At 38.9% G+C, this 25,518-nt stretch overlaps 1 protein-coding gene across 1 annotated transcript in view; it reads right to left on the bottom strand.

The window, feature by feature from the left end:
* Positions 1–25,518, bottom strand: part of GLIS3 (GLIS family zinc finger 3) — a 174,227-nt gene that overhangs the window by 9,018 nt on the left and 139,691 nt on the right. The window contains exons 6-7 of the mRNA XM_050912959.1: positions 19,998–20,139; positions 10,187–10,349 (exon numbers count right to left, since the gene is read on the bottom strand). Of these exons, the coding sequence (XP_050768916.1) occupies positions 10,187–10,349; positions 19,998–20,139 (305 nt within the window). The remainder of the gene's footprint in view (positions 1–10,186; positions 10,350–19,997; positions 20,140–25,518) is intronic.

Genomic DNA, 25,518 nt, shown 5'->3' with positions numbered 1-25,518 from the left:
ATATTACATAGAGCTATTTGAAAATAAACAATCTGAAGTCAATATAATGTATATAAAGGTAAGTGTTAAATCACCTGCAGTTGGGCAGAGTCTGACCACATCAAAATGTTGATCTGGACTCAAAGTATAAACTTACCAGCCTGGCAGAGGAGGAGAACCATTCAGATTGAACCTGGTGGAGCAGCTGCCACAGAGGTTCATCACTTCAGTGGTGTGTTTTGCACAGCTTTGTCATTACTGGCACTACAGGGATACACGCTACTTTAAGGATTTTTATATGAGGGTTTTACAGACTTGGTAAGTTTAACTTTTTTCTACATTTCCTTAAAATTTCATACCTCAAAGTACATTACAAATAGGTGCTACAGTCATTTTTGCAGATGGAAAGCTGAGGTTGTAAGAGCTCTGGTCTGTGCCCCCGATGACCAAACTACCCACTAGACCAATAGGATCTGATTAGTAAATGAAAGCTCAGGAATGGCTGAGGGCCACTTTCTCATCCATGAGAGGGGAGTCGGGAAGGCCAACAAAAAAGAGCGAGGATATGTCTGCAAGAGGGCGAGTGAAAACTGATGTGGTATTCCTGTCACAGATCAGCCTCTCTCTCCACCCCCAAAAGCAAGGTGCAAGTCTGTGCCGAGCAAGAGCACCCACCTACCCTGCTTTGTGGTGGGTGTGCTCAGTAGCTGCTCCTAGGAGGGATTAGTGCTTGCAGTTAACACAGTCTGCCAGGATCCTAAAGTGTGGATCTGGTCCCTGTTCGCCTGAGACTGAACCTCAATACACTAGATGACTTTTTTTTAACCTAGCAATAAAGAATGTTTTTCATGTAGAAGTGTAAGGAAGCTGTAATCTCACCCTGAATACAACAGAAGGTGCAACTGTGGTAGCAGGACTACAGAACACCTCTGGACAGGGTCATCGTACGGGTTATAACTGCATTTAAACCCAAGACACCAGAGATCATCTATGCTGCAGCTCAGAATTAGTATCTGCCACACATTATCTGTGTGATTTTGACTTAATTTGAAACCTATTTACTACATTTCTGGTAGATCCATAATTTACATTTGGAGTACAGCAAGTGTCAAGATGAACTTTGGATGATTCACTGCCTATTCAGTTTTCTCTGAGAATCGTATTTTTAGGCATATTAGATACGGTTTGGACGGTCTTTGTGCTGATTTGATATTAACTTCATAAACACATGTATTACTTCAGATATGCTATCTAGATGGAGGAAATAAAGATGTCACTACTGAGTCATTGAGTCTTTAATGTGTCAAATATTTCATTGATAACTGATGCAATGTAGACTTAAAGACATACCAGGGAGGAAAAGAATAAAGCATGCATGTTTTTCACAATAATACTAGAGAATAATTTAAAAAAAAAGATAAATCAGTAGCTATATTGTGATAAATATATCAGAGGTTTTTAAAAAGTGCTACAACTACCTGGTTATATGTCTCCTGAGTAAGGACTGGAGTTAGTTTTTTGTATAGCACTCACACAGAAAGACTGTTATTTGCTGCCAGAGATTAAGAGCAAAGCACAGACAGTCTTTTATTACTACCATTATTTTAAAAATCATGGGATATCATCCTCTGTGTTTTCAAAATTCATTTGTGAAAATTAATTTCTGAAAAATCGTTTTAACTAGCAGCCAACAACAGGGGAAAAGTCCTTTTCAAAACTCAAAGTGAAAAGCAGAGTTTTACAGATTTCACATTTGATTTAACATCCAACCTCCCCCCCCCCCCCATAATAATGCACTACTTTGTATAGCCAGACAGGACTCCTTTTTAGTAGACTTTAGTGGTCTTTATAATGATTTATGAATCACTTCATGAATTCTTGGCTTACTCATATGGGTGACTATAGTTATCTACTTTTACTTCTCTTCTGCCTAACAAAAGAGAAACTTGGACTTGTCTCAGTGCAGATTTGTTCCTAAACAAATCATAGTGTGTTACTGGGGGAACTGCAAATGTAATTTTTTTCCTGAAACAATCAGGACCAGCTTGTAACAACTCGGAAACTGCCATCAAGAATTGTGGCCAAGCCCTGGAGCCGATGCAATCAGAAACCAGCCAGATTTGCAGAAAGGTGCCCTTCCCTATGCCTGCTGGACGCAAAATCAGAGCAGGAATGTTTCTGGAGCCATCAAGTAGCCTCTCCCTTTCCACTAGTAGCTAGGAAAAAGTGTCCTGCTGGGCAATGACTAGATTTGGTAGTATGCAAGATAGATGATGAAGTTACCAAAGCTTACCTGTTTTGATGAGATTAGTTAAAAAGGCACATATATAGGGATTTTGTTGATGACCACTACTGGTCATGGCTACATGGAAAAAAGATTTTACTCTAGCATTTGTTGACTGGAGCTGGCCCAAATGTAAATGCACAATCTAAGCAATGTGTTGAAAAGGAAGGGAAGAGGAAAGCTAATAGTAATAGTATATTTATATAGTATAAATAGTTTATTTATATAGTATTTATAACTAGTTTATTTTAGCATGGTTGGCCACCTGTAAATGAGTCTTTGGTGTGGTGGGGAAACAACCTTTTGTGTCTCTGTAGCAAGGATACATACAAGGTGTTTCTTCACCTAGAATCTCAAGTGCTTTGAGACTCCTCAATTAAAGAACTAGCTGTGCTGGATTGTCTGGGCATCAAAGGGCTGAAGGGGTTATTTTTGTAGGTGGAGAATATACTGAGAACTGGGTGGTAGAGAAACCCTTTTTAGTTAAACTTCCCACCAAGCAGAACTGCCCTTGCAATCCAGGACAGTCAAGACAGGTATTATAACTGTGATATCAAGTTGTTACTGTTCAAGATGATTGGAAACAAGGAAAGCAAGAAGAGAATTACCATTCAAAGCTCTTTGGACCTACAGCTTTTTGATGGTGCTCCCCTTTTTCCACAGGAATCTGAAAGACTCATCACCTCGGAATTATCTTGGCTGCTGTTCTTTTGGGCTGGGAGTCTTTCATTTGATTTCACACTCCCAGCCTCAGGAAGCTCATGGAAGTATATGACTGGCCCAGCAATATTGGACATTGTGCTTATACAGGAATCTCTCAGTGGGCTTCTCCCACCTTCACTGCTTGATGTCTCCAAGAGTTGTCACCTGCATCCACTTCACAGAGCTCTCCGTAGCTAAGTAGCCAGCTCCCCTTCCTAAGGGGAGAAGGGAGAGCAGCAAATTTGGTCCAAGACTGGAGCAAGCATGCTGATGACAAGAAAATTCTAGGTCTTTCATGGATTTCAGCCCCATCTTAAAAGGAAACCCCTTTGACTTACTGTCTGCTTCACTTAGTCACCTTCTGAAGGAGAATAGCAACTCCAAGCTGCAACAAGAGGCTGAGTTTTCCTTGCCTTTTTTTTCAGAAGATTAGGAAGAGGGTAACAGAAAGAACACAAGGCAGCATGTCAAATTTTTCTGCTCTTCTGTCCTCTTCTCTCAATGCTTGAAACCTGCATAAGTGAGGAGTGCAGGAAGGATGGGAAGGATGGGAGACTGGCATTTTGGGGGCAGAACTGGGGAATGATTGATTGCAAGATAGAAGTGAGAACCACTACAGCAAAGAAAAGCTGCAGTTACATATCTTCGTTGTGAGGAAATCCGGAAGAAGTGGCTAATCTGATTGCTATATATGCACACACATGTACATGTACATACATATGGTGGAAAGATGAAGTAACACCAAGAGTTCAAGTTTCAAAATGCAGACAAAAATTTTGTACAGTCATTAAAAAACCCCTATGATTTGGCAGCCAATCACATTGATTTTGCATCTGAGATATAATTTCTGAACTATTGTTTTTAGCACTAATGGTACCATGAATTCCCCCTCATGCTTCTATCTTTCCTCTCTCTCAAATTCTCCTTCCTGTGTGGCCATATTCATAGGATATCAGAAAGCACATTTCAAATGTGGGTATAAAGATTACCTTGACTCGGCAGAGAAAAAAGTAAGGGCAAACTTATTTAAAAAAAAAAAAGTGTGAAGGTAAACTTACTCTAACCCTTTTTTGTAGTCAAAGAGAATCAACTTTGTCAAATCTTTGAAAGCTGCTAATCTATTCTAGGAAACAGGACTTAAGACTTTCTACTGCCTTTTGGTAAATAAGCCAGACTACACCAAAAATGTCTGATACAACAGATTTTTCTTTTTAACAGAAAAAACATGTTAAGAACCCAAATACCAAATAACCATTTGTGCTGCAGGACAACAGCTCTGTCAATTTCATACCCCTAGGGGGTCAGTATATTTCTGCTTTTGCTGTTTGTACTGTTTCAGAATTGTAGGGAAAAAGTCGATTTTTGCTAAATCTAGCAAAAGATCATTATTTCATATTACATCAAATTCTGTGTTTCACTTTTCCCAACTAGTAGTTTGCTGGGAAAAAGGTTAATTCCAATTATTCTACAGTTTCAAATAAATTCTGCAGGGGACTAGGAGCATGGCAAAAATAATGATAACAGCATATTGTACTATAGTAGTAGTAATAGCAAATGAAGGGAATATTTTCTTTGCTTGGGAACAGCAAAGAAAACATTTTCATTGCAAATAAATATTTGTTAAAAATATATTGAAAAGAAAGGAAACTGCATCTGCATATAAATGAGGAAAGAGGAGAAGACATAGTTTACCTACTATTAATCCATGCTATGCTATGGCACAAAATGCTACTAGCATTTGAATTATTTGAGACAGGAACTATGTAACTACATTGGATGTAGCTATATCTTCATTCTCTGCTTTTTCTCAACTTTGCACTGAAAAGTAAAGCATGTGCCATCATTTAGACAACATCAGTCCTTATTGTTGCTTTCAATATGCTTCCAAAATGGAAATGGAACATTAAAGCTGAGCACTGTGGTCTTTTTTTTTCTTCAGAGGTCATTGTTTCCTTTGAACAGTTTGTAAACACAATTTATTGGATTGCTGCTCTGTTAACTGGCTGAGTTCTAATCCTTTTTATTGGGCTGCAACAGTTTGGGAACATATCCAGATGTCAAGCAGTTGACACAGCCAGGAGATCAGGCTTTCATCTTATTACAGTTGAAGTTTTGGCTGGACAGAGGACAAACCCAAAAGCTCCCTGTAGCAGGTTGCTGTCTCCAACAGTGTCCTACAGTGCTGCACTTTCTGACAATGTTAAGTGAGGAACAATCTATGCTCTCTCCCTCTTGATTGCCTTTGTATTTCAAGGCAAATCCAGAAAAACTGGGGTGATCTCTCCATTCTCTGCTTTAAACATCCCTGTCATTCTGCTGTGGTCTCACATTTTGGTTTGGCTCCACACTTTATGCTGTGTGCTAGTGACTTTGCAGCTCCTCAGTTCACTGTCAGTGGGGGAAACATTCTGTTGTAATACAGTATTCTGTAACCCAACATATTGCACTGTAAGTTAGTCCACCTAGCTATCAATGACAATCAAATAAACATGGTTTAAGAACACTTGTAAGGAAAGCATAGCTTTTGCCAAGCACAATTTTGAAAAATCAAATATTTTCCCCAAAAGTCATGAATGCATTCATTTGACCAAAATAACAAAACTCTAAATTTTTTACCTACCTATGATACAACATGTTTCTCTCCAATGATTTTTCTGTTGCAAATGATTTTTTTTTTTAAAGGAAGGCAATCTTCTCCCATAACAGAAATATTTTGGCCAACACAAAACAGAATTTTTGTCCATAGTTTTGTTTAGCCACCGAATTTCCACTCATCAAGCTCTGCCTCACACCCTGCACAGCAATGATGCCACAGCAGGTTTCTATCCCCATGGTGTCTCAGGGGAGTAGATTGCATGTGCCAGTAGACTTTAATTTTATATCCTTCTTTTCAGTCATTAATAAGTGTCTAAAAATCCTTTTCATGCTCAAGCTTCAGGAACACAGGAATTGCTATTGCTAGATCAAACCAGTGGTCCATCTAGCCCAAGGAAGGGATGGCAGGAAGAAAGAACAGCTCCTCTGACCAGCACCACATGCTCTTTGGTGAGAAGAAGAAAGAAGAATTTAAGTGGAATTTAGAGTGGAATTTAAGGAAGGAAGCTGTGAGCAGCCACCTCAATATACAGATTCCCTGGACATAGAGATACATAAGTTTAAAATCTCAGCATTTTCTGTGGCTGTGCTGTATTAGAGAACTGAGTTTCTTGTAAATGCAAAGAAAAGGAAAAGAGTGCCTTTGGAAAAAAAGAAGTGTGGAAACAGGCTGGAGAAAAATTCCAAGCTTTGCTAGGTCAGCTCTGAAAGGAGGTTGTAGCAAGACGGGTGTTGGTCTCTTCTCCCAAGTAAGAAGGGATAGGACACGAGGAAATGGCCTCAAGTTGCACCAGGGGAGGTTTAGACTGGATATTAGGAAAAATTTCTTCACCAAAAGGGTTGTGAAGCATTGGAACAGGCTGCCCAGGGAAGGGGCTGAGTCACCATCCCTGGAGGTATTTAAAAGACATGTAGATGTGGCACTTAGGGACATGGTTTAGTGGTGGACTTGGCAGTGCTAGGTTAACGGTTGGACTCAATGATCTTAAAGGTCCTTTCCAACCTAAATGATTCTATGATTCTATGGCTCAGGTCCAGGGTTAGACGTGCTGCCACCTCCACTCTTTAGTGTCTGTCACTTATATGTGTCATTTGCTCACTAACAAAAAAAGTGATAATGTCTTAGCAGACAATCCTCTGAAGTGTCTCACACCTGGAAAGAAATTACTGTACTGATTTCAAATCCACACTGTTAAGGTCTTTAACTAAAGACTTTCTTCAAGGCAGCCCCTTGTATGCCACATACAAAAGGCTTTGTAATATGTTAAGATTGGATGTCTCGACTCCTTGGTTAGAACTACTCAGAGGCTTTTGCTTCTGGAAGTCTGGCTTGGAGCTACTTACTATTTTACAGCAAAAGCATAAAAGGAATATAGCCACACACTCAAATAAGCAAAAAGAAGTACTGTTGCAGAAATTATTATAGCATTACAGTAATGCTAAACTGAAGAGTTCAGCCCTGAGTCCTTCTTTCCAGGTTTACACAATCTCTAGAAATTCCTGTCAAGCCAGGACACGTCATGCTTCAGGGACACACCACTAGCTCTGGCTCACAGGAAGGTGAAAAATCATCTGGAACACCAAGTCCAAATGAAAAATTCTGTTCTCGTCTCACATCAGTTAACAGGCTACTTCTTGCACAAAAGCAAGCCTTAAAAAGCAAAATGTATATGTTGGGTAATTCAATAAATAATAAAACAAACAAACAAAAAAAATAGTTTCAAGCATTTGGCACCATCCATTTTGGGGCACTGAGCTGCACATGTTAACTACGCCATATAAACCCAAAATTTTTTATCCAGGTTTTAATTGGATTGTTTTCTCAGTTTCCTTGAATGCCCATGTTCTCTTTTATTACAAAAATAAGTGATAAGGAAGCCAAGTACCTATTCCCTTTTATACGTATGCCCTTGAGTACCATTACCATTTTGTACCTTCTTTGAACAGTTGCAGTATTTCATATTAGGGGAGCACTGAAAGATAGTATCAAAGAGCTGGAACAAACAAAATGTAAATCTGCATTTTTATTATGCATAATCTCTCCTTTGACAAATGAAGTTGCTTCTTGGATCCAAACTCTGTATCTAACTTGCACTCTGTGTACATCGAGTTGTGTACACAGAATGAAAGCAGTGTAAGATATGTCCCTTTGGTTCAGTTTCTTATATCAATAAGGCTTAATCAAGTCCACACTCTCCCTCCCATCACCTAGGTGGAGAAACACACAAAAGAAGCCCTCCAATTATTTCTCTGCCCCATGGTACCTGGAGATGTAGGGAAAGTGCTTATTTACTTCTGCTTCTGTCACTCACAAACCTCAGTCTGCTGTCCAAAGGGGCACACGACTGTCTCCCAGAGTCACCAAAGCAGCCAGACCAGCTTGGATCGGCTTCAGTCCAACAAATGCAGGCCATCACAGGGGCAAGCGCTGATCAACCAGTCCTAGCTCTGGAATGACCCCAGGCACGCACAGTGCGTCAGGAACTGCACAGCATGGGGGGAACAAATTCCCTGCTTGCACCCCGCAATCCTGCAGTCCTCTCAATGATGAGATTGGGATAAACAGGGTGATTCACATCTTTCAAAGATACTATCTCTGGCACTTTGTATACTGGAGTGTTGGTTTGTTCAGTTCACATTTTCACAGCTATCATCACACCCATGAACTGGTGTAAATGACAGCCTACTTGCAGGGCCCCTAGGCAAGTGGACTGTATTAGATTCAAGATGCAGATTCTTTTCAAGATGCATTAGTTTTTCTTTTAAACATTTCCCTTAATTTGTACTATATGTTCTGTAATCAAACCAACACTGCTGTAATACTTTTTTTCTTTTCTGAATTTAAATTGCCATTTGTTACACTACGTAAATGAAGATACTGGCACCTTTTTTTTTACTCCAAAGTAGCTCCACATATGGAAATTAGCACTTAAAGCCTTTTTAGAGAGAGTGTATACAGTTAACATATGATAAATGAGTGCATCACACTAGCTTTTTATTATTGTTATTCTGTAGAGTACTGTAGTATCCTGAGGTCTGTAACACATTCAAGGACTTAATGAGTTAAGTCATACTCTAAATGCATCTGCTATAGTCCTACACCAGTAACTGCATCAGAAATGGGCTAATGAGAAGATCACTGTCTTTCATCATGAAATTTGTACCTGTAATAACTATTGATCTGTCCATGCCTGTCACCTTGTGCTCTGGCAATTGTTGGATACGGATGTTGGACAGTTCACGCACTGGAGAGAAGACTACATTGGGAAGAAAAAGCCTCTGAGTCAGGCAAGAGAGCATGGGCAGCCCCCGAGTTTGCACAGAGGGCCAGAGCCAGGGCAAGGGAAAAAGGTCAGGACTGTGTGGCCAGGAGTGGGGAGGAGGGACTGAACCACTAGATGAGCTCCAATGATCATGAAACGGCAAGTTTCATCTCAGAGTGGTGTACAAAAAGGTCAACAACTTCCAGTGGCTCCAGAACTGGCTGAATTCACACATGCAGTCTAAAATCAAAAAGTACTTTCACCTGTTGTAAATTCCCTGAGCCATCATGTTCTTCCATCTTCCTGATACAACGCAGAGTGAGTACTGCCTTCCTCCAAAGAAATCATGCTCATTTATCAGTAATTGAAATCTAGTGAATCTTCTTTTCAGGTTTATAATTGGACACTTTGTGCTCTCCAAATTACTGGCATTTCTGTCACTCAACGAAATTAAACACTTTGAAATACATTAATGAAATACAGCAATTTATCATTTAGAGCACTGAAAAATAGGGAGATTAACAAAATAATGTTTAAGTATCCATATACATATAGTAAGAATTCAGTATTTTGTGTGATGGTGTATCTTCCTGACTTTTCCACTGAAAACCTATTTGCTTAGGCCTCTTCAGTCTTGCAATTGGGTAGACTTCTGGTTCAATGAACTAAAAGTGGAAATCTATAATACCATACACTATATAAATAATTGGAGAGATTGCTGAAAATGATTTAGGGAATGTTTAAACATGAAAATTAAACCACTTCCAAGCAATCTGCTCTCACATCACTGAAATATCTAAAATCATAGACACAGCAAAGGTCAAGGGTTTGTACCTAGCCAGCATAAAATAAATCCTGACTATAAATCAAGCTCTCAAACCAGTGAATTAAAAATTCTTTCATTATCTACTGGTCTTAATAAAATGCCAAGAAAAAAAAATGCCAAGTTCCTGCAGAAATACTTAGTATTGAGAGAATATTGACATAATATGACTCTCCTACCACAAGTAAACCGAAACATGAATCTCAGGGCCCCCATTCTGTAAGGTATGGCTGGGGTCTTCTGAAGCTTAGTGTCCCAGCCAATATGACTTTGTTGCTCGGGCCATTGGTGGAGATCAAGAGGGGATTGGAGGAAGTCCCTGAAATGGAGATGGATGGAAAGCCTCCCTGCCCAGGCTGGGATAACAGAGTCCCTTTCACCTCTCCTTCCCCTAGTAAACCCATACCCAGAGCAATTGTTACCCAGGGGCTGCCACCAGTGACTTTCTGCACACTGACAATTCAGTTTCTACCCATCCTGGCAGCTCTGAAGGCAGTCCTGCCCCAGGCTCAGTGTGGGAAAAGCAGGGGCTGGTCTTACCTCTCTGAGTCCACAGCTGAGAGAAGAGGTAACTTGGGGGGAGGATGGAGAGGACTACCCTGTACATTACGTCCGGGGGAGGAGTGGCTGCTGGGGTGGGACAAGGACACTGCCCCAGCTGCTCTTCCACTTCGACTTGTCTGTGTGCTGGGGAACACGGTCACTGAAAGCAAAAGGAGAGAAATAACCCTCATCAGGCAGGCGATAGCATTGATAACTAACCAAATACTAATGGGTAGCACCTCCCCTAAAGCTGTAGTGCCGATTCTTAGCAACTAACTGGTTTTTCTCAAGTGTTGTTTTCTGTCCAAATGGAAGGAAAAAACCCCACATAAAAAATAACTAAATAATCTTTGCTGCTCCCAAATGACACTTTCATAAAACCAGGCATGACATAGCTGTGCTCCTTGTCTTGGGAATTTTGTCTGAGTAAGGCTGCAAATCTTCTATAGCTTCCTGTTGTAGAAGTGTCAAATACTTCCTAAGATATATATTTTTAGAGCTAGTGAAGAGAAAGCACAGTTTCGTAAATAGTAAAATACTTTCTACATTTTCCCCTCAGCTGTAAAAATCCCAAATTTCTTGAAGAGGTCAACCCAAACTCAAATATTGCTATTATTGCCCCCAGACTCCCCAGTAATGCATACAAAAATTTTAAACTAGCATGAACAGTTTCATAATTTTCTGTGAGGTTGCTCTTGTATACGCTCCAAATAAGGAAAGGTTCTGGATGATTAAACAAAAAGCAATACAGGACTCCCTCCAAATGTCCTAATTAGTTGATCCCAAATCCTGTAACCTCATTTTCAGAAGTTCTTTAAATCAGGCAGTCAGAAGGTAAGACACTGATTACCAAATCCCTCTGAAAATCCAGTTATTCAATTATTTTTAGTGACATCTGTGTTAGGTAGCTTATGTCGATGTTGAATGGCAGCCAAATACAGGCTCTTAAATATTTTATGAACCCTGAGAACAAATTAGATAGGCTGTCTACAACATGAAAATGATCTCTCACTGTTTGGTTGTCATATCTTCCAGTCTTTTTATAAAAAAGTATTATTTAGGCCTAGTTTACAGAATAAAATTCTACCTATAAAATTTACATTACGTTAGTGAATATGTTGGAGTTAATGATTCAAATTTATTGATAAAATCCTAGAATTTAAACCAGTCCCCCAAAGGACATATTGTCACTGGTAAAAGATCTTTCTAGGCTAGAATACCTGCATGGATGCTGCAGTCCTAGCAGAAAAAACACTTCTTTAGGAGTAACCCCACCATAGATCCGTCTTCAAGAAAATGATTTCACAGGTCACAATTTTGAATGTTGCTACCCAAGATCAAAAGGGTGAAAAGTCCACCTCATCTCCCGAGTCCTCAGCCTATTTCTGGAAAGCCTCTATTCATCCTCACAAGCCAGCCTTTGTGACACACTAGATATTCACCAGATTAAGGCAGAGTTAAAGAAAGGCTCAGGAGTTTAATTATGCTGTAGCCTCATTAAAGAGCAGTCCTGGACATCTTTCAGCTGGTAGAGATGACAGACAGTGCAAGATGACAGATAGGAAACCACTTCGTTAATAAAAACATCTAATATAGATGCTGCAGAGGTAATGTAAAAGCTTAGGGAAAGTTGGCATGAGCCACACAGGTGGGCAAAGCTGGAAGAGTGGAGACTGCCCTACCACATGGCCAGGAGGACCAACAAAAAAGCCTACGGCTGCCCTCGGTACTAGCCTCTACTGTTTGCTAATTCTTATATGGACCAGAGCCTCCTAATCATAACCCAGGTGACAATAGATATCTGACAGTAGAAGATGTCTTAAGAGATACCTTAAGACAGGTACAGAGGATGCAGATCCCACCGGGCGATGAGACATCACTTAAGCCAGCAGAGTAACTCACTAAGAAAGGGCTGAGGAAGAACCCCCCCCTAAGACAGGGGAAGGTAGCTTTGGTTGTTTTTTCACTTTGCTCATGCACGCCAAAAATCACTCTCTCCACACCTGTCTCTCAGAGTAGCATCAAGAAAAATGCAGAGGGGAAAAAAAGGAATGACCTTTTGAATTTATTATTTTATGCTTACAAGCAGTGTGGAAGAAAATACTGAAAAACAACTAAATGCACATTCTGGCAGAATGACCAGAGAGAATATTTAACAAATGAGTACATTGCAAAGGAAAACCCTGATTATCTGAATAAAAACAGAGACTATTTAAGTTATTCCTTGCAAAAATAGGGTAACTTGCATTTTTCCATGAGAAAAACAATAAAATGTGCAAGAAAATACAATGACCTTTTTCCCTGTACTGTGATCTTTGAGTTTAAAACAAATTTCTTCAAGGCTGTGGTTGATTAGGAGTAAAAAGGCTGAACTATGACCGGGTTTCCAGCATAAGGTAGCAAGAGTTGTTCTTCCCTGTCATAGCCATTCTCTGCCACAACCATGATAAGGATTTCAGGCAAGGATTTTCTAAGTTGTGCTTGCACATTTCTAGCTGGTCCAGGCTGCAGTGGTAGCACAGGTTCCCACAGCACTGCCCAAGACCTGGTGACTCTCTCCCTGGGAAAAGGTTATCTGCAGCCAGGCATGGGCAAACATCTGTCCTTTCTCTGAACCAGAGCAACCTAAAGCCCACTGCAATAGTCACCATCATAGCAGTATCTGCTACTGTAGTACCTTTTGGCTAGGTTTCCCAGCAATTTCTCTGCACTTTTTTTCTGTTTCTGATGAAGAGACAGTACACAGTGTAAAGTAAGAGCTAACTATGGCATGGACTAGAGGGGCAGGTAGGATATTTAAGGAAGAAAAAGCATACATATTAGCTGCAAAAACATATTCCTGTACAAAGGGTATGTTAAATGATCACAGCATGACAGAATAGCGTACCTAGGCTCCCACAGTGCCTTGTAATGAAGCCTCCAAGAGCAGCACCACAAATGGTGGTGTGGGAGACCATATAACACCCGCAGGCAGCGCAACACATCTTTTGCCAGTGCAGCTTCTTGCTGCATAGAGGTACTGTGCTGACAAAAGCACCTCCGTGGGCACCCAATGAGGTGAAATCACGATGCCGGCAGCTGCTTCCCAGTGGAAATGCTACTATTAAAACTTCCTAGTGTAGAGATGGCATTGGTCCAAGCTACTACCTGAATCTTGTAAATACCAGTTGAAGGGAAACATTGTCAGCCATTGGCAGTCTACAGAGTTACGGCAGTCAACAAATATTGTCAGTGAGATGTCGTTTCCCTAGTAGACCTAGTCTTAAGATACTGACAGAAAACTTTGGACACTATTTAAGAGACTGCTAGATAACTTGACCATTTTTTCTTGGGAGCTGTGTGTGGCAAGCTTTTCTAGTGGTTTAGCTGTTTAATGTGAGGTGCTTGCTCAAAGTGCTGGCAGGAAATATCTACACAAAGGAATATCTTTTCAGTGCCTGATCCCATTAAACACCTGATTTGAATGGTATGAAACTGAACAAGTGTTCATGGCAACCAGCATGCTCACTGACTCCAGTGTATCACCACCAGGTAGGTCCACACAGAAAGATGCAGAATTAAGTGTAAGTATTACTTACCAAAAAGGCTTCCTACAACAAGACTTTTCTCTCTATCAATACAAGATAAACTAACACACTTAAAGTAATTTTTAAGAGAGTCAGATATTCTGGAAAAAAAAAAAACAAAACAAAGAATTGTTGATGCTGTTCCTCTGTGTCCCTTAAAAAGCCTAAGCTACACCACAATTTACAAGATGGATATAACCTGTTAGTCCTGAATGTGAACCTGGGACTGGGTTACATCCACAAAGTTTCAGCCACAGAGACTGAGGATCAATATTTTCATTTCTGGAGTCTCATCACAAATCAATTTATCAACACATAAGAATTTTGCATGAGAATATCTCTGCACAGGCTTCTCTATGAGAAGCTAAATTCACATGCATTCTCATAATGCATAGGAACAAATTAGGTGGTTGGAACAGAAAAAGCTGATTCTGAATAAGGCTCCCTTAAAAAACAGAAAGTAGCATTAAAAAAGTTATAGAATCCAAAGCCTAAAAAAAATCTTTTTTTTAAAAATGGAGCCAGAAACTTGTAATTTCATGGAATATTTTTGAAATGCAGAAGAATCACCCTCCCCTTTGCAAATTGCCAACAATGGTATAATTTATTATCTTGGATTTATTACTGTTAAATCAGCACTCTGTCAATCTATTTCTGCCCCCAAAATACCTCTCCTCTTACCACTGCCAGCATGAATTTGGAGTAGGGCTAAGACTTCTTTCCATATAGAATAAGACAGTGTGAAGGTTTCATTTTGTAGCTCAGTCAATTAAAATTACATACATACATTTGCAAGAGTGTTTTTGTTAATTACTGTATTTAACCTTCCATTTCTATAAGCAATATTTATGCAGTCCTTGTGAACAAGCAATTTACTAGTGCACAGAAGGAAAAGCCTGAAATGCTTTTTGCACTTGGGAGCATCACCTCCATATATTCTCCCTTCTCAGCTCCCCTAGGGAGCCCGTAATTCCCTACAGGATTTCATAGCCAGGAATATGTGGGCATATGCTGTGTTGAGCCATAAGTGGTAAACCCAGCAAATGTAAAACATGCTGCCTGTGTTGCCTTGATCCTGCCCAGCTCATCTGTAAATCTGAAGACTCCTGTGAGCAGGGAACTTAAGAAGCCATCACGCATTAAGAAGTAGTGCAGAAGTCGAAATCACATTATGAAGATAATAAGCCTGTCTCCAAAGTGGGTCTGTTGCATGGACCATCCACATTGATGGTCTCTGTATCTTTCTTCAGATGTTCTGCAGGCAGATCAGAGATACTGGAGGCATCCAAGTACTGGAGACACCTAGAAAGCTGGAGAGTTTACAACGTCCACCCACTTGAGATATTTGGATAGAAGAAGAAAACAAGTCTAGGAAAGCAATTTGTACTGTAATCCAGTCTCGTTATTTGGAGACTGGTTCAATCAATGTCTGTCTCTTGAGATCCCTTACCTCAAATATTTAGAAATTTAAATGCTTAGAACATGAAGTGGTTTTGTGGTAAAGATCTTCCACATGTAAAAATTGTCCTAAGTCACCACACCATTTACTAAGAATCTTTTCCCCTACTCCACAGCTCAGAAAATAGGAGAGGAAAATTAATAAAGTCATTGAAGAATTACCAGCTGAGTCAGAATAAAAAATATCAGAGTTAGTTTATAGGTAATTATAGGCTTCTGATAAAAATGGGAAAATGGTGCTTGCTAAAAGTCTCCCCCTTGCTACCCAAGATATTCCCAAAGCAGCCTACAATATAAATAAGAAGTGTGTGGTTCTAATTTTCGAACATTCTTTGATCTCTTCTCTGAGCTGGACATGATAAACATTTTGTAGTCTTCTTGCTGGATGCTTGCAATGATGGGCAGCTGGACTGATTATTAGTTGAGAAAGGTGGACATCCTGGAAACTCCTGTAGTTTCTGAGATTAAGAAATAATTAAATCCTTGAAGCAATAAAGTGGGGTCTGGATTGGGATTTAAAGTTGTTCCTGCCATGGCATCTTTACATCACATCCCTACCTTTCAAGACAGATTCTTCTCTTTCAGTGGATTGCAGTTTCTGAAGTTCTGTCTCATCATGAAGAAAGGAACTTTAAATGGTGCAGCTGCCTTGTTGCTTACAATGTTTGTATCAATTCATCAGTACATGTTCTCTCCTTCACAATGTGAACCCAACAATTATATCAATTTTTGGAGAACCGTTAAGCTGTCTCAAATTGGAAATTATAAACTCAGAAGTAAAACTAGTGAAGAAAGGGACAAGTCTGAAGGGAAATAAACTATCCTCCTTAAAACAGGTAAGATAATAATATTAACACTTTTCATCCCCCTGTAATGTGTGTACGGTCCTACCTTGTAATACATCACATTTAGCAGGAGTTCTGGGTATGTATGCCATACTTAAATTCAGCCAAAAAGATGACAACAGAGATCCTGTTGATTGTTGGTTACCCTACATCACCTCCTCTTTTGCATCCTTTCCCTATGCATCATATACAACTCTGTTTTTCACTGTGATGGCTATTCATATCTCAGTTCTTCCAATTCATTTTTTTTTTCTTCCAGTAATGAGCCATAACTATTTCCCAAGGCTGTCAGCTTTAACAAAAGGACCGCTTTTTCCTCAGACATCTCCCACACTGCCCATGGTGCCTAATGGTTAGGGAGCTCATTCACTGGGATAATTGCTTTAATAAAATTATTTCATTTTTCCTGTATAAGTCCTCTATCCTCTACCTGCCTGTTGTATCTGCCTACTGCCCTAACATTATCTTAGATATAAACTCCTTTGGGAATGAATTCTTTCTTATTATATGTGTAGAGCACCTAGCTCAGTACTATTTCATTGGGAAAAAAAAAACACACAAGGAAAAGTGTTACTTAAGTAAAGCACATCTTAAGTCACAGGCATAAAATTAGTTAGGTCAAAGTTTCACAGTACTGGAGCATAAGATAGTACTTAAAATAAACCTAGAATTGCAAAACCTTCTGTAACTTTCCTGATGCAATTTTTAATTTCCAACTTGCAAAGAAAATCATGCACTTGACAAGCTTCAGTAATACCTTTTGCTTGCTCTGCAGTAGAGCAGAGTGTGATATTCAGTAACTATCTATAAATGAATGACACATTCTAGTTTATTCTTAAATATGAAATGGTCAAGTTTTAACCAAACAGTACAGTAAAAATAATTTTTTTTGTATTGCATTATTTATGATTCTTTCAGCCTTAGGGATTCTAGATTACACAATAGAAAGTAAGCTGATATGATTTCATAGGAGAAAAAACATCATTCATATGTTCTTATTATGAATGAATTGCTCACATCTTCATTCTATGAACTGAATAAACACAAAAGCCTATGTATTTTTAAAAATTAAAACCTAGATGCTACGAGAAATTTCGCACTTCAGTAGAAACAGGCTTTGAGTTTGTTTTACAAAATATCACTATGCTTTGCCCTAAAAGAGTATGTATCCTTGCTTAGCTTTAGACCTGTAAATGTAATTTTGTGTTAGTTTTAAGCAAAGGATCTGTCATGTTACCTCACTGTATTAATAAGATTATACTCAGTTCAGATTTATTTTTTAAAGTAACAAAGGCCACAAGATAAGAAAAAACATTTATGTGGGGTTAACTTTAAGTAATAGATACACAATCAGAAAGATTATTGTTGTATTTCAATTAAATATATCTGTGTTTGCAGATTCTGTACTCTAACCGTACAGAGAAACGGTGATGATTATAGGCATTGTTGTACTTTGGTAAGTGGAAATGGATTAGCATCTAAATGTCTACTTTTGTCATCTCTTACATATTTCTAATAGTTTGCTTTCAAACATTTATTCTGTAGATCTCTTAGGAAAGGAGAAAACCAACCTTTGCTTTAAATGTGCATAAACGATAAGAAAAGTAACCTTCCAGTGAGAAAAGTTTGATTTAATGGCATTGGAAGAATGGAAATCTGTTCCTGTTTCTACTTGAAAAGTAGCACAGACACACTTCAGCTAATATGTTGTCTCTAACAGTTCCCAGTAAAAGTTACATACTTTATTTTTCAGAAAAGTCTCAAATTTTTCTTTATATTTAGAAAAAATGTTGTTTTCAGAGAAGTTTGAAGGGTAGCTTCTCTAAGGCAGGACACAAGCTTTTGTATGTCTTGCTTTTCTCTCCTTGGGGCATGAATAATTTTCACATTGCCATTTCAATAAAATAATTCCCTCCCTGTTGGAGTTATCTCACTTATTCACACAGTATATTATTATGTAGCAGCCTTGATGAGTAGTTAATGAAACAATTCATTTCAACTGGATTGGATGGTTGTCAAAATGAAGTTACATGGACTCATCTGTACCTGACATAATACCCTCGGTTAGCTGATGTGAAACAACACAAGCAAATAAAACTACGAGAAATTTGCCAAGTTACAGATAGCTGTGAACAGAAGCAAGGGAAAGCAGTTTATTACCTACAGAGAAATTAATGCTCATAAAAGTATGTTGATTAATACTATAAAAATTGCTGCGCAATAGGATGCAGTGCCAAGTAAAAAAACCCCCCAAATTAATTATTATATCAAAGAATGTCCATAGTTAGTAGTGCTGTAAACCCCAAGTATTGAAAGACAAGCCATGAATGAGATTAGAAAAAGTAATGTCACACTTTCAGAAGCTGCCTATGGGACATCACGACCGCAGACAATTGCCAGCTAAGGGCTGGCTGGAGGCAACAGCTTTACTCGGCTTAGGATCCTGACAAGTCATGGGGCAGCAGTTTGTTCAGGCTGCTGTCAGCCTAGGTTTGGATTGACGCAGCAGCTGGAGTTTGAAACTTAATCATAGTCTGGAAGCTAGACTGGTAAAAGAGCTGAGTGCTCAACAGATTCCAGTGGAAATCTCCTGTGAGAATGTCCTCAATTTCTGAAAACCTGGTCTCAGTTCATCTGACACGCTGTCCCCACCTAGCTTCCATCCTATCTAGGGACTTGAAAGGAAAAGGAAAAGCTGAGTCTTTCATTCTCAGTTTTGTGCATTACACTGGGTAATGCCAGTAAATAATTTTTGAAATCTCAGCATTCCTCACTATCCAGCTCCCTCTGAAAGCACAACATAAAATAAGCAACTGTAACTAACACCATGTTGCTAAAGGCTCCCTGGCCAAAATCATCTTTAAAATCTGAAATTTCCTTCAGATTTCAAATAAAAGATGCCACACTCAGCCTATACTCAGACTAAGGCATTTAAAAGTTAACAGCATACAAGTAATATGAACTATTTTATAAATTAGGATACAGTCAATCACCGCTTTAAATTACCTAATTTTTGTCATATAAACCTACATCATCACCAACTAGTGTGTAGCTCACAACAGCCTTGACAAAAACATATCATAGAATTGATAGGTTTACAAGCCTCTCCGTAAAATAAAGCCACTTACTGAAGTGGCCACTTCATATAATGTCATTTTCAGCACTGCACATAACATTCAGCCAATTCTTTCACTTCCTACATCTGGTTCTCAATTAAAAGTTGAACTGCTAGAAGATGTAATGCTTTCTGCCTGAAAGTTAAGAACAGATGTCTTTACAACTACTAAAATACTGCATTAAAAATTTTAACATCCTGCCCATCATTGTCTCAAGCTCTGAGATGTATTATCACTCATAACTTATCAAATGTTTCAAATTTAGCTCAAATGTGAACAACAATTGTACATTTAGCCAAGTATGACAGGTATTTTAATATGAAAATCTCAGTTACTTAACTGAAACAATAAAACCGGATTATCACATTTATAGCATAAATATGTTTATTGGCATATTTATAGTCATGAGAGCTTATAATGAAGCATTTAAGTTTATTAATGTAGATCTATTGGAAAACTGATATGTGATCCATGAATAAGGAAGAGGAGAAATACTCCTTTGATTTTAAATGAAGCTTAATGAATTCAAGATGTCTACAAGGAATGGTAGAAGTGAATTGCTAGCAGAATTCAAATGCCTATAGAGTAAAAATATTGCTCTTTGTTGCAGTAGGTCTTTTCATGGATAAAATATGATTTGTCCTGCCTCCCTTCAAAGAACGTGTAAAAATCTGTTTAAAATCTATCTTTTTATATTATTTTGCAGATTCTATCCTTCTCAAGAGATAGAAATGGATTTCAGAGTACATCCTACTCTGCAAAATCATCCCTAATCTTAAGTGAGCAATAATACAGCAGGCTGTTTATCTGTCTTTTTCTATACCTGGGTAAATACCGTGAGCAGGCCCTGGGGAGTGTCCCATGGTATTATCTGCAGCATCATGCGGTGATGGGGCTGGCTGGAGGGGCTGGATTGCGAGGCAGTCATTCAGGATGTCCTGGCCAAGCTCTGAGCTTGATCGCAACTGAAACACAAGAGATAAAAAAGGAGAAATGGTTATAACATGGACAAAAAAAGGAAATAAATCACAAAAATCCTTAAGACATTGAAAAATTATAATGAAGAAATGTTGAGGGATTAGTGAAAGAAATGGAGTACAAGCAGAATTCTTCTCTTTTAAATCCTGGTTAATATCTTTCAATTATAGCAGGCATTTTTTTAATCTGGGGAAGGAAACTCTTCCAGATGCTTAACAAGACTGTACTCAGGACAGGGGCTACTTGTACAGATAGGACCTTGGACAGATGGACTTACATGTGTTCTCTTGTCATACATTGCAAAAAGAGAGGTGTGTGTCCTGATTCACGGATAATGAAGATTTGTCGAATGTCTGACATCTCTTATATCAGCAGAAGCATACTATAAAAAACACAAATATTTTCCTGCTGGTTTAGCGCCCTGAACTGGCTCACTGAAGGACCAGAAAAGCAAAGGTGCTCGTGGCAGTGGAAACAAGGGACTGGGAGCAAGCAGCCAGGAGTGGTATCATTCAAGATGGTCAGGATTGAAGTGGTACCATGTGTTGGTTTTGGCTGGGATATAGTTAATTTTCTTCATAGTAGCCAGTATGGGACTATGTTTTGGATTTCTGCTGGAAACAGTGTTGATAACACAGAGATATTTTAGTTCTTGCTGAGCAGTGCTTACACAGAGTCAAGGCCTTTTCTGCTTCTCACCCCACCCCACCAGCGAGTAGGGTGGGGGTGCACAAGAAGTTGGGAGGGGACACAGCTGGGACAGCTGACCCCACCTGACCAAAGGGACATCCCATACCATGTGATGTCATGTTCAGCATATAAAGCTGGGGGAAGAAGAAGGAAGAGGGGGACGTTTGGAGTTACAGTGTTTGTCTTCCCAAGTAACCATTACGTGTGATGGAGCCCTGCTTTCCTGGAGATGGCTGAACACCTGCCTGCTGATGGGAACTAGTGAATGAATTCCTTGTTTCACTCGTTTGCACACACAGCTTTTGCTTTACCTATTAACCTATCTTTATCTCAACTCACGAGTTTTCTCACTTTTACCGTTCTGATTCTATCCCTCATCCCACGGGGCAAGGGGGAGTGAGCGAGCAGCTGTGTGGTGCTTAGTTGCCAGCTGGGATTAAACCACAATATACCACTTTATATGGACCGAAGTTGTCTTGAGACCACATTGTTAAAGTGACTAGGACTGCATTTGTTTGACATTATGGCTGAACTGATCTGAAAGTGAGTGCTCTGTCACTGCCACTAATCCCATCTGCATGCATGGCCACTTGCCTGGTACCTGATCCATCAACAGCAAGTCTGTTTATCTGGCTGATCCAGCAGAAAATTCACTCTGCAAACAATTAATAAACAAATTCATAAGAACAGTCTTCCTTTTGATGAAAATGGATGAACAGTCTCACCCTGAGGCTACAATACAATAAAAAAATACAATTTAAAAAAAATCTGAAAACCAAAATAAGGAAAAGGGAGAAAGCCTACTGCAGCACCCTGACACAAGGCTGTCCTAGCTGTAATGCAAAACTGCACCCTGAGGTTTCTGGCAGATGGATGCAGCTGCAGGCTGCTGAGACTGATGCCTGTCCCAACCGCCTGCCTGATGTTACTGTCACATATCACAAAAATTTGCCTGTTCCTTACAGCCATCTCGGCTCCCAGGCTGGTGTATTCATTTAGAAGCATGAAAAAGGAGGGTCTGTGCTTGTATGCATGTGGGCCACTGCAGTGGCTGAGATGCAGATAAATATCCTGTCCTGTCACCAATGCTGATGAAGAGATAGTTCATGCAGCATGATGAACAGAAACCTCACCTAGTGCAGTAGGATTTTCTGCACTCATGCATCAAAGTCCCAAGAAGCAAATCTCACAGATACAACTGAGGCTCCTCCTCTGTGTTTGGTACCATGAAAGGTGAGCAGGTAACAGTAACTGGAACATAATGTAGCACCTCTAACAAACTCGTAAGGGGAGGAAGAGCAACAACAAGAGACGGTTCTGTCCACCCTATACTCAGAAATGAAGAAAAAAGAGTAAGACGAAATGATTCTGAATGCAACTGTAGAAAGACCCATTACTGTGCCACAAGATGCTGATGATCATTCAAATGACTTCTGATGATATGCATTAGTATAAAACTGTTGCAACAGAATGGAGAGTTGGTCTTACACATCATAAGCACCTGAGGTAGGGTGACTGTAATAAGAGGTATTATGCAGCCTATGTTACCTATGCACAGACTGTGCATGCTGTAGATTACTCCTTCTCTTAAAAATTTAGTGAGTCATTATTAAGCCCAAAGGTACACTACCTTTGTGAGGCATATTTGTTATTCTAGAACTTGTTATTCTAGAATTGTACAGGGGTGGGGAGGTGGGGGGCAGGAAGAGAAAGAGGGAGAAAAGAGAGAAGGGGAGAAAGAAAGGGAGAAATACCCTCACAAATGCTTTTCATTTATTATCCATATTTGCAATCTGTTATAAGTACAAATGTTTCTTCCAGTGTATCATGTATGGTTGTCTGCTATTATCCATTAATTATTCTGTTTTTACTGCTATCACTATGCTATCACATGGCTTTTTCATGAAATTAAGTGCATGTGAAATTAAATGCCAGATATATCCAGATTCAAATTCTTATCAGTTACATTATTAATGAGCATTATGTGACTTTAAATTTCTATGGAATCTAATATGAAAATAAATATGAAAAAAATCTGACTTCTAGAAAAAAAATCAGGATTCTATCACACAGAATACAAATTTACAGAGGTCGTCCATGTAAAGTTGTTCGTTTGCGCAAATTTTTTTTTGTAAGAAACTGATCAATTCTTTATGATCAGATAGCACTCATATGGATGAAACAGTAAGCAGAACAAGGAAATGAGAGCTCAGTATTTACACATTAGTTAAAAGTATTAAATAACAGCAACAGCCTATTTTACACATTTTTCTATTTTGCACTGTTCAGGAGGTTTGTTTTGCATTTGCAAATCCTTTGATACCGAAAACAAATCTATCATGACAACCTGTGCTGACATAAATTTTCTGGCTTGCCCAATAGTCAATGCTTATAAAAACAAACAAAACCCAGGATCAACAACAGAAAACCAAAAACAGTGAAACAAACACTGGGAGACAGCTGTGATATCTGATTTCTTAAGTTAGTTATTAATCCATGCATTCATTATTATTGATTCATATTTACAACCACAAGGGCTATAAATATAGATTTTATAAATTTACATACACACACACATATATGTATATTGTATATTATAATATGTAATTTTAGAATTACAATATATGTATTTAACATACATATAATGAAATATCCTGAGCAAGAGGTGGATATTACACTGATTTGTGCAACTGCAGACACACACTGCCAATTCAAATTGCCACTAAAAATACTACCACAGGCCTTTTATAAATCCTCACCAGATAATAGGTGCTGGGAGTAACTTTACTCTCCTTTACTGCAAGGTATGTATGCGAGTTGCTCTTTAAGAGTAATTACTGTTGCACCATTCGAAAGGGCAGGGAGCAAGGGGTAGAGGACCTCTTCTCTACTGATTAGCAGAGCAGGACCAGAAATGGGTAAGCTTCCTTTAGCAGAACCAGCCATTAAATCACAGCTGCTTCCCAAACTAGACACAGCTTCCAGAAAACTCCGTTGCCCACCATTACCGTTTTCTCTTGAGAGAGACAGTAACCATGCTTTGGTTGCTGGGTCCTCCTTCCTCTGCCATCTAAAGCTCATACTCTGTGCAATGTTTTTCCAGATCTTTCCTCTATACCATTAACAGGGCTGGCATAAGCTGTGGCCTTTTTGGAACAAAACAGACTGCAAAAAACAGACTCTGGTTCAAATATGGCTTATCAAGGCATTGTTTTTTCCTGTAAAGACATTCAGGGTAAAAAACCACTCTATCTCAGTCAAGTATTTTTGCATATTTTAGAGAAAACTTTTAATAACATTTTTAACTGAAACCAATGTTTTGCATTTTGTCAAGAGCAGGGAAATCTGAGTTATGATTTTTCTTTAGTATGTGAAGAAACACAGAACACAATGAAAAGATGGATGATCTTAAAAACAAGCAAATAAACCAACCATTCATTGCATCCATAAAATTTTATCTTCAGTTAAAAAAGCTATAAAGGAGAAATAATAATTGACCAGGTCTAACTGCTGCAGTCTGTTTCTTGCTTTGCTCTAAAGACAACGCATTTCTTTTCCAGCCCAGAATGTAGACTTATCAACCAGCTGTAAAAGACAGTTGACGCTCTCTTTGACTCCTGTATAAAGCATATCCCAGCACAAATCTCCCAGCATCCTGGCTGCAATACCTTGCTTTCCCCATGATCACCTTGCTTCCCTCATGATCACTCAGCTGAGCGCCAGTACGACCACACTGGGACTGAAAACTTGCCAATCTATTTTTGAGAATGATAAGGTTAGAAAGTTACCTTGCTGAATGATGAAATCAGTAACTGACAGTTTTGCTATGCTGAGCACAGACATTTTCTGTGTGCTGTAATGTAGCCTAAATTTATGGCTGACCAAGGTGCAAGTTAACAATCAACTGCTCAGCTCACTTATAACTTCCCTGTATGAAATATTTGTTCTGAATAATAGATTTTCAATTTTAATAGCTCAGTTGTATGGTAGACTTGTGAAGTTTTGTATTTGGAAATCTGAGACATTCCCATTATCACAATGTGTCAGTTTTTTCTAATACACAAAACAAATCACTGTCAGTCATGATTTACAGCTGTTTTACTTCTGTGACAATCAACTAATGTTTATCAGCTTTCAGAACAACGGATGGAAATTCTACTCCTGTACATTTTAGATATGATTAAATAATTACCCACGATTAAATGATACAAGCAGAAGTAATTAGAAGGGAGTAAGATTCTACATTCTTCAATTTTCAATTTCATTATATCTGAGTCCAAGAGCAGAGACGTGCTGTTGGTTTGATGTATGACATAATTCCAGAGAAAATGTCTCCTTAAAAGAAAAGATAATTTGTTTTATATTTCTCTAACCAATGTGTGTTTTATCTGAGATCTGCGTCTTTTTGTACAACCTGGCTAGTTTCTTCAGCATTATTCCTGTTCAGTAGAAATCAGACACCAACAAGGGAAATGTAAGAAATGAGTGTTTATGAATACACTTAGTCAGAAGAGAAGTAGTTTAGGATTTCTCAAACATTACTAGTTTGTTTCCAAACCACATAAAAGAGGATCTCAGTAACTTCAAAACCTGCATATATGTACTCAGGTTAACTCTAGTAATTCTTCAGCAAAGTCCGGACTCCTCCAGTCATTCAAACATGCCAGTTATGTCAT

This window comes from Gymnogyps californianus, chromosome Z, assembly GCF_018139145.2.
Source record: "Gymnogyps californianus isolate 813 chromosome Z, ASM1813914v2, whole genome shotgun sequence".
NCBI lineage: Eukaryota > Metazoa > Chordata > Aves > Accipitriformes > Cathartidae > Gymnogyps > Gymnogyps californianus.
This window is presented reverse-complemented; position numbering and strand designations above follow the sequence as displayed.